At 36.5% G+C, this 16,094-nt stretch overlaps 1 protein-coding gene across 3 annotated transcripts in view; it reads right to left on the bottom strand.

Moving 5' to 3' along the window:
• Window positions 1–16,094, bottom strand: part of SEC63 (SEC63 homolog, protein translocation regulator) — a 60,702-nt gene that overhangs the window by 14,157 nt on the left and 30,451 nt on the right. For all 3 annotated transcript variants that reach the window (XM_030489241.1, XM_030489243.1, XM_030489242.1), the window contains exons 8-13: window positions 13,527–13,635; window positions 10,932–11,026; window positions 7,605–7,737; window positions 6,358–6,450; window positions 1,794–1,948; window positions 343–490 (exon numbers count right to left, since the gene is read on the bottom strand). In XM_030489241.1, the coding sequence (XP_030345101.1) occupies window positions 343–490; window positions 1,794–1,948; window positions 6,358–6,450; window positions 7,605–7,737; window positions 10,932–11,026; window positions 13,527–13,635 (733 nt within the window). The remainder of the gene's footprint in view (window positions 1–342; window positions 491–1,793; window positions 1,949–6,357; window positions 6,451–7,604; window positions 7,738–10,931; window positions 11,027–13,526; window positions 13,636–16,094) is intronic.

Here is a 16,094-nt window from a genome sequence, read left to right as displayed (position 1 = left end):
ATAAATTCTGGAATAAGCACAACTTTTTAAGATAGCTAATAAAAGTGGTATTTCAACCAGAATTCCACATTGCTTGTGAAACATTAAATCAACAGATGAAATATCAGATAAGCTCCTGCAGGAGAAACTATTGCTGGCTTGGGAATCCGTGAAATGTTTCAATGTACTTTATCTCCTCAGACTATAAATCTCATGTACAAGAGCCCGCCACTCAAAAAAGCATGTCACTTCCAGGCCACATAAATAACAGCAAGTTGTGCTTCAGCGTCCTCCAAAAGCTTACTGCCAACAGACTATCAAAATGTCACAAAAGCAACATATACAAAAAGACCTCCCACTCACCCTGTGGTTTTATATCCATAGTGACATACGGAAAGCTGCCAAGGACAGCCATAACTTCATCATATTTCTTATCTTCTAGGAAGTGCAGTAGATTGCGACGATCAGAACCTTTCAAACTCACCAAATCCTGAATACTTTTGATTTTATACTGAATTAAAAAAAAAAAAAAAAAAAAAGACAGAAAAGAAAAAAGGAAGTCACATGGTAGCAGAGAAGACAGTCCACAAATTAACTCATGATAACACATCACTTGTGTCCTCACATTACTAACACACACACAACTTGATTTTTCTTATAAAAAACTTCAGGAAACTAGCAAGAATATGTTTTGTGAAACAATAAACCAAAGTACTTGCATTCAATCCTACTAAATAGCACTGCTTTGAACATTGGTGTGTTCCTTAGTATGTCAACCCTTAGAAACTGGATAAATTCCCTATAAAACTATTATTTCAGCCAGTTTTTTCAGAAAGCTGTGCCAAGAAATCTTACTAATCATGTTCCTTCTCTAGATAGAGTACTTGAGTGCTTTGAGAGTTACATTAGCAACAACAACCAAGTTAATTTTTCTTTTCCCTTCATATCAAACTGCAAACAAATCTAAACCCACTCCTTTTAAGATTTGCACAGCAGAGCTAAAAAGGATAAAACAAACACAGATTTGTCTGAATACTTGATTACCTCACCATTATAAATGCACACATTTTATTAAAACCAATTTCATGCACCCAGGTAGACTGCTCGTGCCTCCAGTAGGGGACTGTATTTCTGAAGAGCTCAGTGCGTGGGAATCCTGAACAAACAAGCCTAATATATCAGTCTCTTCTATCTCCCCTTCTTTCAGAGGAAGGACAGGTGGGATTACGAGATAGCCAAATTCTTCATTTTTTGTACTCAGTTACACTGCGTGTCAAAAAATACATCTAAAAATGCATATTTTTGTATGCTCCCTGTAGTTTAATTTTTTTCCTTTTATGAACTCCTTTGTGCTACCTTCCAACTATATTTTCTAGCAAAGCAGAATAAGACTAATGTAAAGCAAACCAAACAGACACACACACCCCCCACACCCCCCCCAAAAAAAACAAACCAAAAAACAATCAAACAAAACCCCACAGAAGTCCCAGTAGGAAATTCCAACTACATTCTAGAAAGTATTAAATAGGAGATAGTACTCTCTAATTAGAAACTGTTTCTTCTGTTTGTGAGGTCAATGTAGGCTGATATTTTACACTTTTTGTATCTCTGATCTTAATTTCCACCTACTCAGATGGACTTTAGAGAAACAAAAAGGACAAAGATCATCTAGGAAGTATTGTACCAAGTTCCTGAAAATAAATATATTTTTATTCTCTTAGTTAATTCATGACCCTGCTTCCTTATAGGCAAAAAGGTAAAACAAGTAACAAAGTGTTTTAAGAAGTTACCAAGTATAGTTTGTAGTTTTATACCTTTTTATGATTGGAGACTCGCCTGAGATTGTCCTCTTCAATGTGAGGCAGCTGCAAAAGGGGAGACTTGAACTGCTGAAGTCCCTGGACAGTCATCTGAGAAAGCTTCATGCAATTTTCCAAAGATCCCAAAGATGGAGCACGGAACTCCCTTTCTTGGGGAGAATGAAACAGACAACATAATGTTTAATTTTTTTTCTTCTTTTTTACACTTTAACAATGTACACTTGTATTATAGATTACAGAAAACCTTGTTTTCAGTCAACTAAGCAAGAGAAAGCAGCATCTTAAAATGTTCAGTATAATAAACCAGGCAGCCTTTTTATTCTCACTGCAGTCACATAGCTCAGCAGACATTTTCTTCCCTCTACTTAAGTTATCACAGCTGAACACTAAGAAAGACTTCCATCTAACATTGACTCGGGGAACAACAGCACAACATATCTATGTGATTATTATCGACATTAAAAAAAAAAAAAATCCACAATTTAAGGGGAAAAAAAAAAAAGCAGCACCAAAACCAACTTGTTTTAAATGTGTACTTTTACATATACGTGTGTGTATAACACGTGTAGCTCTACTTTGTAAGAATATCATTAAATACGGTTTATCATTAACATTCATCTTTATAACACAAAATTTTTATCTTGAGAGATGAACAGAAAGGTAGCAGCCTATCACATGCAAGAAAAAATATACGTATAACTGAAGCTAAGCAGAGCATATTATATTAGAAGGCAGCAAAAACATCTGTAAAAACATGAAAGGCATGACTTTTGTAAGAAAACCTAAAGGTTAAAGGGGATTTCTGAGCAAATACCTATTTGACTTTTAGAAATTATAGGTAATGCCTTTAACACTTTAAAGTACAAAAATGTTACACTCTACATAACAAAAATGATTGTGCGATAGACAAGGAGAAAGCCTTAACGAGAACAGAGCAAAAAAGGGGGGGGGGGGGGGGAATTAAAAGAAATAGTCATTCAATACTCTTCATTGCATCTGCAAAGAAATGAAAAACCAAAGCAGACAGGTTCCCACATACGGCTTTTTAACTTCATTAGACAATCATCCATTCATTCATTCATTCATTCATTCATAAGACTTCTCAAAACCCAGTTTAGAAAACTCATTTCAGAATCCCCCTGCAGCAAAAGAGCTGCTACAAGTCCAGAATTGGTAATGTTTGGGTTTCTCTACATACATATATATACACACACACACACACACAAATACATATATATACACACACTGTACCATCACAGAAAAATAAGTTTGATCATCTTCAGAGAGCTAATAGGAATTTAAGCTACTTAAGTCTTCTTCTGAACTCATATGTGGCATATGAAAGAACTGAAGGCAATTTTAAACATGTATTACAGAAGGTACCTGTAAGCTATGATGCCTGTGATTTCATTTAAGAATTAGTGCATGTATTCTCCTATACTTCCCTTTTCTGAGAAACAATCAACCCTTAATTACCTTGACCGCTACACATATATTCTGCATATAAACGTAAGTACGAATACAAATATCTGTGTGTGTACATGCACAAATACATACATATACAAATATGTGTACTTGGCATGGACGTATTTGGCTGGTACACTTGGGACAGTACAACAGGGGCATCTTTCAATAGTTTTCAATAGCTTGATTAGACAGATGGTCAGAAGGAATATGCCCACTCTACTAGGGCTGTGTGATCAAGCTTACCACACTACCAAGGCAATTAGAGATGCGGATAAAAGCAGGTTTACTTACACCTGCGTGAGAAGGCAGACTGCACCTGACCAAAATGGTACCAAAGGCAAAGGTGCTGAATGTTTAAGTGCCAACAGCCACGTATGTTGATAAAAGCAAGTTTAAATTAATTTTAAAACATTTTACAGAGGAAATATGTAAAGGTAATAACTCGGGGGGATGGGACGGGACACAAAAAACTCAAAAAAAACCCCCAAAAAAACCCCACACAACCCAATTTGGTGTCTTTAGTACATTTTCTCCTCTTATACCACTACCTTGCTGCAAATTTATAAGCAGCTACTAGGGCATGTTAAACACACATGGAAGATCACTCTACCACCTCTGCTCCACCTGCCCCTCTCCCTTCAAATGGCCTGTTTCTTCATTAATTACACCAAGCTACAAATATAATCAGCTATCAAATCAATTTACATGGCAGGACTTCCTTTTTTTTTTTTTTTTTTTTTTAAACCCAGTTTATTATCAAATACTGTGAAGATTATACACAATGCAAAGAGAAAACACAGGAATGGAACTATCTGGCTAGACATACTGGTAAGTAACAAAGATGTAACAAAGGTAATGTAAAGACTAATCTCCCAACCAAACAGCACGATTTACTTTCCATCTTACCTATCTTCCAACTTCCGCATAATTTTTTTTGGCTGCTGCTAAGGAAAGTCACAGGATGTTTTAAATAATAATAATAATAATAAAACTAAGAAAAAAAAAAAAAGGAAAAAAAGAAGAAGAAAAAAGCCACCACACTGCAAACCAAGTTAATAAAAGAATCCTAAATATTCTCTGACAAACTGCCTTTTTCAGGAAATTCACCTAGAGCTTTGAGACCACAAAGCACTTAGAGTAGAAATTATTCTTTTTCTTAAAGCATTGACCCATCACCCATACAACAGTAGAAAAATGTTTAACACAGTTGGAGAACGGTGCTTTGGATTCCTGAAAAATTACACAGGACTTTATATTCTCCTAGAGCAAATCTGGGGACAGTACAGCTTTTAACACCCAAATGCCCCCGGCATAAAATGAATGCCATTACTGCACAGTCTGATGGCTTCTGCTTGTCAAAGTGCAAAAGACAAGATGACCTGAGGTCATAAACTCATCCAAAACATATGACATGAAAGTAGTCAATCACAAATTTAAATGCAAATAACAGTTGTTTGTGAAGAAATGGTATATACCTGGGTCAAACCACAAGCTCTACATTACATTGCAGCTTCCAACCTGCATGAGAAGTGCACTTTGACTGGACAGCTGAACTGATGTCTAACCTTTCCGTAGCCAGCTACTAGAAGACATTCCACGTTTTTGGCAATAAACACCTTGCTTAGCAGAGTGGCTATTTACTTACGATACTTAAGGACAATCTCAAAGAAGACATCAAGATAATTTAGACCTGATGATTATGAACTACCAGCTAATAATCACAAAACAGTGGATGCAAAGAAAAGATGCCACAGAGCTGTATTTTCAGCAATGTAAACAGTCTCACTGACTATGCAGAAACCAGGCAAGAGAGCACAAGACATTTTATCTAAAGGTAGCTCACAATTGCCACATTTCCACCAGGCTGGAAAAAGCTTAGCAATAAGTAAAAACAGAAATAGCATCAAATTTGTTTTTATGAAAGCAAATTAAAATTTGTTGCTTGCAAATAACAAATCCAAATAAATAAACACCATCTAGAGTTAGGTGAAGACTACTTCTACAATGAGAAATGTGGCTGTTTACTTCCCAGTTTTGAGATTTCTCCCCAGCAGTCTCACAGACTAGTAAAGACAGGGTTGAAAATTCATCAATACTTCTTTCTAAAACAGGACATACTCATGTACCCTCTAACATACATTATTTGATCATGGAACACAATTTCCAGCACCACTTGCAACAGTGCTGGGAAAGAACTTCCTCAAAGCCATCCTTGTTGGGCAGTTATCAGTGCTTGTTATAGCAGTCTAGTAAAAGATTAGCCAATAAAGTATTATTTGATAATACTTAAATAAAGTATTGATAATACTTTAATAATAAAAGCAAATAATAAATAATATTTTAGCAAATACTGATAATACTTTATCAAATAAAGTCTTGATAAATACTTTAATAATAAAACCAAATAAAATGGTCACCAGTTTGGCATAGAAAAATGCCTTGCCTATGCTTGTTGCAATAAAGGAGTGAGATCCAAGTCTTTGTTTCTTTACACTGCAAGCAGCCATCTTCAGCATAATTGCCTCTTTACAGTAAACGTAAAAAAGCTTAAATATTATATTTCAATTAAATTGTCATTTTTATTGCACTTACAGTAAAGCACCTGCCTCTACAAGCTCAGAAAAAAACTACATAGCAGGCTACGCAGCACAGGATCTTGAAACAGAGAAGTATGAGCAACGTACAAAGAAGTTATGACAAAGAAATGATCCAAAACCAACTGACACTCGGGAGAGGAAGAACTGTAAAAGCGGAAATGAACAGACGGATGAATACAAGGTTTATACTAAGTGCTTTGCTACCGAAAATAGACCAGATCTTTCAGAAAAGGTTTTCAACTGCATTTAAGGAGAAACTTTTAATTGCAAAAATGACAAGCTGAACACATACTCAAGATTTCAGAGTCGAGCTTGGCAGCGGCAGCAGCATTTCAACCCTCTAAATAGGGAGCTCATTACAGTAAAGAGAACAAAAGTGCATTCAGGCATTTCTAAATATCACAGGTTCAGTTTTCTACAAGAAGCAAAAATTTTATGAAGTACTGCAATGAAGAATCATATTTACTAGTTTTAATTATAGTTTCTTTTCTTACCTTCACGGCTTCGAGCCATTATTATTAGTTGGCAGATCACATTAATCATTTCTTGAAGTAGTGCAGGACTCTTTTTCAGGATAAACTGCTGATCTGCAAGACATAACTGCTGCAATTATGCTGAACTTCTATTGGGAAAAAAGGAGACAGTTTACATGAACTGGACATTTAATGGTGCAGTCTTCATTTCTATTCATTCTTGTATTATTGAAAATACCGCTTTATTCTAATTGATACATTCATTTAACATTCCCTAACAAAATAGAAAAGAGTAAGTGCTAGGAGGGAGCACAAATTTTGTATACCAGACAAGCAGCTTCCGCACTAAATGAAAAAGTACTTATTATACCCATCTAAAAAAACAACAGGAAGGCATAGAAAATTTACCGGTTTTAGTAAAATAGCATCAATTCTTCAAGTAATCACAAGTTAAAAAAAAAAAGGAATTTTTAATCAAGTGAAACACCAGGTTTGGAAAAATATTATTTGTAAGGTACTAACTACTTTTGAATACAGATCTGTGAAGTCGTAAGTAAAGACAGTAACTACATAGCAAGGAAAAGAGAGATTTTTAGTGACTATTTAAAACTGATTTTTCTTTTGAAAGAAATTGGAAACTTTTAACCAAAACATTTTCACTGTTTTTTGTTTTTTGTTTTTTTGTTTTTTTGTTTTTTAATTTGCATTAAAATATAGAACATTTCAAGTTTGCTGGTCAACCTAAAACCATGGGTTTCATGGTTGAAACTTAAGAACTGCATTTAGAAACATTTCAATTCGCATATTTACAAGTATGAAAAATTGCAAAACACCAACTGAAGCTCATAGGTAACTAGTATTTAAAGTTCTAATATTGCCATCTTTGCTTCAAACACTGGGCTAAAAAACTCAAAAAATAACCATGCATGGAAATGTTAGAGAGCAGTACTGTGGTTATCTTTGACTTCTTTACTCTGAAAAACAAAAATACTTCACATGTTTAACTTTTTGTTCTATTACAAAGAGAATAAAAATTTATCAAAGTCATATTTGCAGCCAAAAAGCACTAAAAAGTGAGATACCAGTACTACAGGGCTGTCAACAGAATAAGTAAATATTAAGTAAGTGTTTAAAGAGTCACTAAAGTTGAAAAACTAGATACACTGCGTAGAGATTACTGAGCAGAGATCCATGCAACTCTTTAATGGACAAGAATGCAATGTATTGCCCTGTTTCCAACAATATCCAATTATGGGAGAAGCCATTACCTTCTTCAAGGACCTCAGGAACTTTCATCCTGGCAAGATGAGTCAAAAGCAGAACTCTGGCTTTCAGGCTGTAAGGGCAGGTGAGTGGAGGCTCATTCTTCTTTAAATTTATGCCACCGATTTCTCTGATCAGCTAAAATAAATATAAAACATTATTTTGGTGCTAAAGAGAAAGAAATACAGGAGGACAACAGTTTACAAGGGAAAAAAAAATTATATTCACAAAAGTAAGACTTAAGCAACTCTTCCCTGGAAAGTTCTGTAGAGCTGAACATTAGCCATTTTTATTCATAGCCCAACTACAAAAAGTCAAAAAGTGTCCTTAAATGCCTTATTTCAATGTCGTAGTAGGGGAGAAGTAAAGAATTGCACATAAGAAAATTGCCTTGAATAGCATTGAGTAAATTTGTATCAATTGGAGCGAGTCCAGAGGAGGGCCACGAGGATGATAAAGGGGCTGGAGCACCTCCCATATGAAGACAGGCTGAGAGAGTTGCGGCTGTTCAGCCTGGAGAAGAGAAGGCCGCGTGGAGACCTCAGCAGCCTTCCAGTATCTGAAGGGGGTCTATAAGGATGCTGGGGAGGGACTCTTCCTTAGGGACTGTAATGACAGGACAAGGAGTAATGGGTTCAAACTTAAAACAGGGGAAGTTTAGATTAGATATAAGGAGGAAGTTCTTTACAGTGAGGGTGGTGAGGCCCTGGAATGGGTTGCCCAGGGAGGTTGTGGATGCTCCATCCCTGGTGGTGTTCAAGGCCAGGTTGGACAGAGCCTTGGGCCACATGGTTTAGTGTGAGGTGTCCTGCCCATGGCAGGGGGGTTGGAACTAGATGACCTTAAGGTCCTTTCCAACCCTTACTAGTCTATGATTCTATGATAGACAAATATTTTAAAAATCTGATTTTATTGCCAAGGTTTACTAGATTCAGCCATATTTCTAATGTATCTATATTAAATTCAATATGCACTAGCAATAACATCACCTTAAGACTTTTCACCCATCTAAGACCCTGCCAACTTCCTCAGCAATAGTCTCAGGTATCACAGGAAGGAGGGTTATAACCCTGAACATCCTGGTAGGCTGAAGATCAAGTATTTTAACTTACTTATAAGCAGCACCAACTTGAAAACAAGTGTGGCATTCTTTATTCAGGATGACATCTCTGGGTCCTGACTAGACCAAGATGCACAGTTCAAACAGGTCTCTCTCACCTGAATTTGTTGAAGACCCCTGAGAGAGAGGCTGCAAAGCTGAGTAACAGAAGCTCATAGTTTATAAGAATCAATACACAGCCCAGAAGTTTCACTTTTTAGGTCAAGTCGTCACCTGAGAAGAGACTGAGGTTCCAAAATCTCCAGCCACAACAGGAAGCTGGAATATCAACAGCCAGGCTACACTGATCTTTGACCAGTCTTTCTCTACAGTAGAAAAAACATCTTCTAACAAGAAGTTCCTTATAAACACATCCTGGTATAACACCAGACCAAGAAGAGTAAAACTTCAATACGAAAACTTTATAAAAAGTATCAATACTTGGTTTACAATAAAACAGCAAAATAAAAATGGCAACAGTTATCATGGTCCCAAAATCAGGATACACTAACAAAAATTTTTAGCAATACTCCCCTGTATTGATGCTTCAGAGACTTGCACTGCCATATATATACTCAGAAAAAGAAAGAACACGTATGACACTGATTACTGGACCTTTAGAAATGGAACAAAAATCCAATAGTATAAAATGCAACGTTGTACACCTGCATACTAACAAGAACTGCAGCGTGAAGATGGAAGCTTTTTAGCTGGAAAACAGAGGTATGCAAGCAAGAGAAACCCAGAAAACTTGGCGATCCCACACTAGTTGTATTAAACCACCATAGGAAACAGTTGTGGAAAACAGTATGCTTGAAGTTATTTCCTGCAAAAAATACAGGAATATTAATGCCACCAACTATGGCACTGCTGAGATTAACATGGAATACTGTGGACAGTTCTGAGCAGATAAAATAAAAAATAATGTAAAATTTAGAACTATATCAACTAGGAACAACACCCTGTTCAGCATATAGCAGGATGAGGGAAGTGAGCCTCTTGGGAAGGAAGCAATTAGAAGACAGCAGCTTTCCTAGTTTAGCAAAATAAAGACAAAAAGAGAACAAATGGGCTATTGCTTCTGTCTATAAATTCATTAAGGATATACACAGCAAGAAACATTTAGACTCAAGAACAATCATGATAAATATCATGGCTATAAATTGGTCACAAACAAGATTCTTAACAACTATAACGGCAAGTTCTGGAACAGCTTCTCAGTAGGATATGGTTACAGGAGGCTTAACCACCTTTTAAATAAAGAATTATTAAATGTAAACGGCTGTGCACAACACGTTGCACAACAATGATTGCAACACCACAGGAGAAGAACTGATAATCAAGGTGATCTTTTCTAGTCATGTGCTCTCACTGCTGAAAAACCTCACCTAACCACAATTCCAGCTCCTTCTCTAGAAGTCCACAAGATGATAAAGAATTCATATAAAGACAAAGACAATTAAGTATCTCAGCCTATTTTCTTTATGTTTAGAACATGAAAGTACATTTTCAACTTGAAAATTTAATTGCGTGCATGCAAAGGTTAAATCTTTGAGACCACCATCCCTCATCTAGCAAACCTGAAACATTTTCATTGGATCATTTTGTATACTGTGCTTTAGACTTTGTAAAACCAAAGTGTTAGTTTCTGATAAATACAACTTCCTAAAACTCTGCTAGCTATAATTAGTTGCCACATTTATGCATTATGTCATCTCTGTTGGGAAGAATGTGTGGAAATGAAAATAAAAGGCAACCAGAGGGGAACAGACATTCATGGAGGAATCTTTATAATATTTAAAGACATTATTAATTCAGACATCAGATAATTTTACTTCAGTGTTAACATATTTAACCATATCTGTGTTAATGATTTAAAGAACTTTATCAAATGGACATCACCTCTTTATACCAATACTCAGAATTTGTAAGGACTGACACTCTAATTCCCTACTTACTTTACCCCTCCTCAAAAACCCAACCCAGGAGTCCGTATATTAAACTGATTCCATTTAAGCTAATTATCACCAATTAATGTTCTTTCCTTTTTAAAAGAATTAAATAAAGTCTAGCTTCTAATTCTTATTTCTGAAGGGAGAACCTGTTTTGTTGCACCTCAACAAAATTAATGCCTTGAGGACTTGAATTCTGTCAGCTAGTCACCTAGAAGTGCCAACCCCCTCTTTCCTTGAAGAGGTCAGTTATTTATAAAACATCTCTTGATGTAACTAACCTGTGGTATCTGAATGTTGTCTGCTGGTCTACTCGTTGCATCTTTATTGTACTGAGGATCGAATTCAGATGCCCCTGCTAAAACCATGATAAGCCCTGCAAAGAGAATTGAAGGCATACTGAGAAAATGTCAGCAACATCCTATGACACTGAGTGATTTCTTCAGAATCCTCAACTATAAAACTTATTCCCACTCTTCCCCCAACAACCATGAAGATCCATGGATATTTAGTTGATCAGTTACTACTGCCACAGGGCAAAGGAGGCAAGAACCAATGCCTAGCACAAGACAAAAGAGATCACTCAAGGCTCCATTTTACATGGCATCAAGTCCAGCATTTGACTCTAAATGTCTTCACAAAAACATAGTTAGGCTTCTTTAGGACTGGCAGACATCACTACACAGCAGTTTGACTACTTCTGCATGCACACAGAACCATTCCTCTCAGCAATTCATGTGCCTGAGGTGGCACCACAGTGCATGTACTGGAGGGGGAGGCTGGAAGGGTAAAATTTCAACTCCCATTTTCTGTTCAGTCAGCATTGAAAATTCACCCCAAAAAAATTTTAACTATTAGAAAAGCAGTTCAATACATACCCCCAAAAACAAATCCCAGGAAAATGGACTGCTCTTTTCCTGATTTGATTAGGAAAATCCATACTACCTTAAAGCATTCCGGTGTGTAATTAAGATGAAAGACCTACACAATGGGATGCTTTAGCCCCATTATGAGCTTTCTGCTCATGAACATATCAGATCCTTCAGCCATAGACAGTAAGAGGAAGCTCACCCCACCATGTTCTTCAGTTAAAATAACTTTTTCTGCAATAGTTACTTGGGCTTGCTTCTTAACCTTTGAGCAAGTTCTCTTCTGAGCAAGTCGAAGTTATTTTTTGCCAACTTGCAGTGCTCAGTGAATTCCAACTACTAACAACTAGTCAAGTTCCCCAAGTATCAATTTTCATTGCCATTCTCACGTATCTATTTACTTCCTGAGCAGAGCATATGAAAGAGTTACAGACAACTATAAATACTTTCCTATTATTTAAGATAAAAAACTGTGGATCTTCAGGAAAGGAAGTTTAAGAAACTCGTTCATCCCAAAGCTTAAAACAATATTTAAAACAAGGCAAGCCATGCAGATTTGTTTCACCATTTCCCTAAACCGGTTTGACTACAGTTGCCTAGGCTTAAAGCCTTGAGTTTTGGCACTGGTACCTCACCACTGTGGAATTCACAGCCAAGGAAAAGCCCTACATAATCACTCCGTGGTTTGTCTAAGCCACCTCAGCTGTGCCTCATATTTCATTCAGATTGCACAACAGACCTCAGCAGAAAACAGCTGACCTGCCCCTGACCCCAGGACTCCCTGAAAGTGTTAAGTCCTTAAATAAAGCCACTCAAACTTAGGGTTAACGTTTTTAACCAATCTGTAGAAGAGACTAGGTGAGCCTCAAAGCTATGGTTTTGAGCAAGGTTCAACACAAAATAATCTGCTGTTGAGAAGTCTGGAGAAAGAAGAGACCAGGTTTGCCATGATCTCCCTAAACTTCTAAAGGTGTCTCACCTACTCTCCCACTCCTCCTTTCTCATCTAGCTGTTTGGAGATGTAAAAGAGCATAAAAATATTACAAGAGTCTGCATTAATCCCACACACAAATTCATGCGTGTTGTGCTTAGAAAGCTAACGTATTTATGTGCTTTCATCTCCTAGACTTCTTAGACTACCCGCAAAGCATTTCTGTTCAGTAGGGAAAGTATGTATGAATATTGCAAGTAAAGTCCCTGCAATATTCCAGCAAATCTGAAGCTGAGCAGTGCAATTCAAAGGCGTAAAAGAATATATTTATGAACCCTTTTTAGAGGGTTTGGGGGCTTTTTCATTCTGCTTTTCAATTGCTCTAAACATGCAATCTAGTAAAATCCAATCTAGAACTAACTAGTACCATCGTAATTCTTCAGGCCCATGCCAGCCCCCAAACTGAAAATCCAATTCTGCACCAACATAATGCATCTACAGATTTACCCAGAAAAGGGGGTCTTTATTCCTTTAAAAGTAAGCAGACAAGAAAAGTTTATCAAAAGCCATAAACGAGTAACAAAGTAACATGAAACTGATAGGCAGTGAAATTTTTAAATAGGAAATTTCACTATAACATAAGAAGAATAGAGAAACAGAAACACTATTTCATTCTTTGGTGAAACAAAAAGTTTATGACAGCCTCTAGAAGATTCACAAAGCCTATTAATTACACTAACAGAAGAAAATGCACATAGAGAGGCTGTGCTCCTAGTGGCCATGTAGTAAGTCAGGACTACAGGCAGGTCAGCATACAGTATCTTTTTTTTTTTTTTTTTTTAAATGTATACAGACAGGCATAAATATAGATCTATGTAACTCCCTCTCCCAAATACATCGGTCTTCTTACAGAGTACTCTTTACCTGCAACAAAATGAAGTTTTAAAAAAACACACTCTAAAAGAACCAGAAACATTATTTTAACCTAACAAAGGCTTATAAAGCAGACATTTTAACCTCAGCAGATTGATGTTTCCAGATGAACACACCAACATTTCAAGATGCCTGTTACTTACGTTTCATGTCCATGTTCCGTGTTTTATAGACAAAATACGTATATATTTGAGTTGTCCGAATGAGAATCTGATCTCCGCTATATCGTATTGATCGGTACCACCAGGAACCCTGAAATATTTAATAAGAACAAACTGACATCAGCTATGATGAAGCTGAAACAGCTATGCTGCATCGCCTCTTGTCTGTTCACAACCAGGTAACTCAGCCCAACTGATTTTACACCTATGTTAAGATCAACTGAATTTCAGGAAAGAAGCAAAAAAATACTTGCTGACACAGATTTTAAAAGTACACCAATACATTCACCCGACAGAATCTGACTCTCAAAGTTTTTAGATGATCTCTAGGCCAGAGAATTCCCCCCAGCAGATGCATACACATGCACACATATACACTGCTTTGTTTATTTTTGGTGGTGTTTTAGTGAATCCACTAAACAGTAAATGCACTAGATTTACCACTTTCTATATAGGTGATAACTCCTTACTGTGCAACACGGTATTCAAATCAAATTCAGTTTAGGCACACCAAGGCCAAATCAAGAACAAAGTAAGAGATTTCTTTAATTCTAAGAAAACTGGGGGCGGGGAGGAAGAGTCATCTAATCAGAAAATGCTTTTCAGAAGGGGAATGTGGAGGTGGCCCACTGCCCTCGTTGCAAATTTTCAGAATTAAGCCATACGCCTAACAAAGTTTTTCAAATCTTCGGAAACACTCCAATAATTCCCTCATTAGCATTACACCAGTGGCTTCAAATCATGGTACTCAGTGACTGTACTCTATAATATGTATTAAGAAAAATGGTGTACTGGGTTATAAACTGTAGTGGGTTCACTAAACTCCTCCTTGTAAGTAAAGCCCACTAACATGAGGAAAAAAATCCAAGACACATCTCAAACTATTGTAAAGTTTATCACAAGCAAAAAGTAACAAGCAGTAAAGTAGTAAGCAATGCTTACTGCTATTAATTTAATAGGAAATAGTGTAAATTCCCCTACTACAGCAAGAACTCTGCCAATTGACTATTTGAGAAGTGCTCTAGTACTGGGTCCCCACAAACTTTTTTTAATAAATTAGGTTTGATTCTTCCATGAATAGATGAACCATGACACAAAACAATACATAACTTTTTTTAGGTTTTTGCAGAAAAATTTAGATTATAATCCCATATCTATCCATTTTTTTTCTAAGTATAGGTACTGGAAGAAAAACGTAACTATAGCCAGTCCAATCCACAATGAAAGAGGCTGCCCCAACTACTTTTGCAGACAGAGCTTGTCTCTCTCATCTCATGTACAGAACATTACTTAGATCAGTGGAGGTCTACAAAGAACTACGTATCAGTATTTTCCTTTTTTGCTGATCTGGATTCAAAGGGTGGAACTAACCTTACTTTATTTTAGATGCTTATCTAAGATATAGGATGACTACACTGTAGTTAACTTTGGCTTCTTTATTGATTCATAAAAGAGAAACAGCCCCATTAAAAGCATGAATCATCTTGAATGTCTACTTTAGAATGAAATGATAAAATAACTTGCTCCATAAAAATGACTATTCCTCTTCGCTGACTATAAAAGAAATTTACAGTGACAAGTCTGAATGCAGAAGTCTACATCTCATATAGGGGCAAGAGGCGGCAGATTTTATTTTTTTTTCTGCTCAGGACATTTCTTCCTAACAACAGAAAGGATGTTTACTTTCACTTGAGCTACGATAAACCTGGTATAAATCCCTAAAAGTACACAAAAAAGCTTCAACAAACACCAACTTTAACCTAAAAGGAAAGGCAGAAAAAATATGTAGACATTGTACCCTGGATTTTAGACGACTTATTCAACAACTTGTTGAAATCGCCACATCTAATTTTCCACCCTAAATCTTCAATTATGCAGAAAGACTCTCAAAGAGAAGGGATAATGCCTGGCTGAGCCTCTGCACAGAGAGATGCAAGCAGTTGCCAAGACTCCAGGAAACTTTCTCAAATTAAAATCATCTTCCCAAGATGAAGGTTTCTGGGTGTCAATTTTCTGAGTATTTCTTCATGCCATACCCCAAATACACAACACTGGATAAGGGACACTGTTCAAAAGGAATACTGTAGGGCAAACCCGAGTCCTGAAATACCACTCACCTCACACAAAGAAGTCTCAAGAGCACACATCTCATGGTGTGCAGAAGATCAATAAAAATTGAAGTTATGAAAACAAAGGCAGCCAGGAGAAACCAAATCAACAACCTGTTCCACATGCAATAATCATTCTAGTACCACCAGCTACAGACATCTCAGTCTTGGCTGTACAGTTACATCACTGAACACATTCAAGTTCATCACATCACATTAATTTTCATGTGATGAATGACAGAAGGTACAAGACAAATTACATAACTCAGTCTAACACTTGCTATATCTAATATTTTCTCTTATGGCTGTCTCTCTATCATGGCACTAAATTTTTATTTTTTTTTTAAACTTTACAGTAACTACACTTTTTCCATAATAAAACACCCACATTTATAAGAAAAAAAACCTCCTTGCTCTCTCTACAGAAGGCAAGCCTGAGCAA

The sequence above is a fragment of the Strigops habroptila genome, chromosome 6 (assembly GCF_004027225.2).
Source record: "Strigops habroptila isolate Jane chromosome 6, bStrHab1.2.pri, whole genome shotgun sequence".
NCBI lineage: Eukaryota > Metazoa > Chordata > Aves > Psittaciformes > Psittacidae > Strigops > Strigops habroptila.
This window is presented reverse-complemented; position numbering and strand designations above follow the sequence as displayed.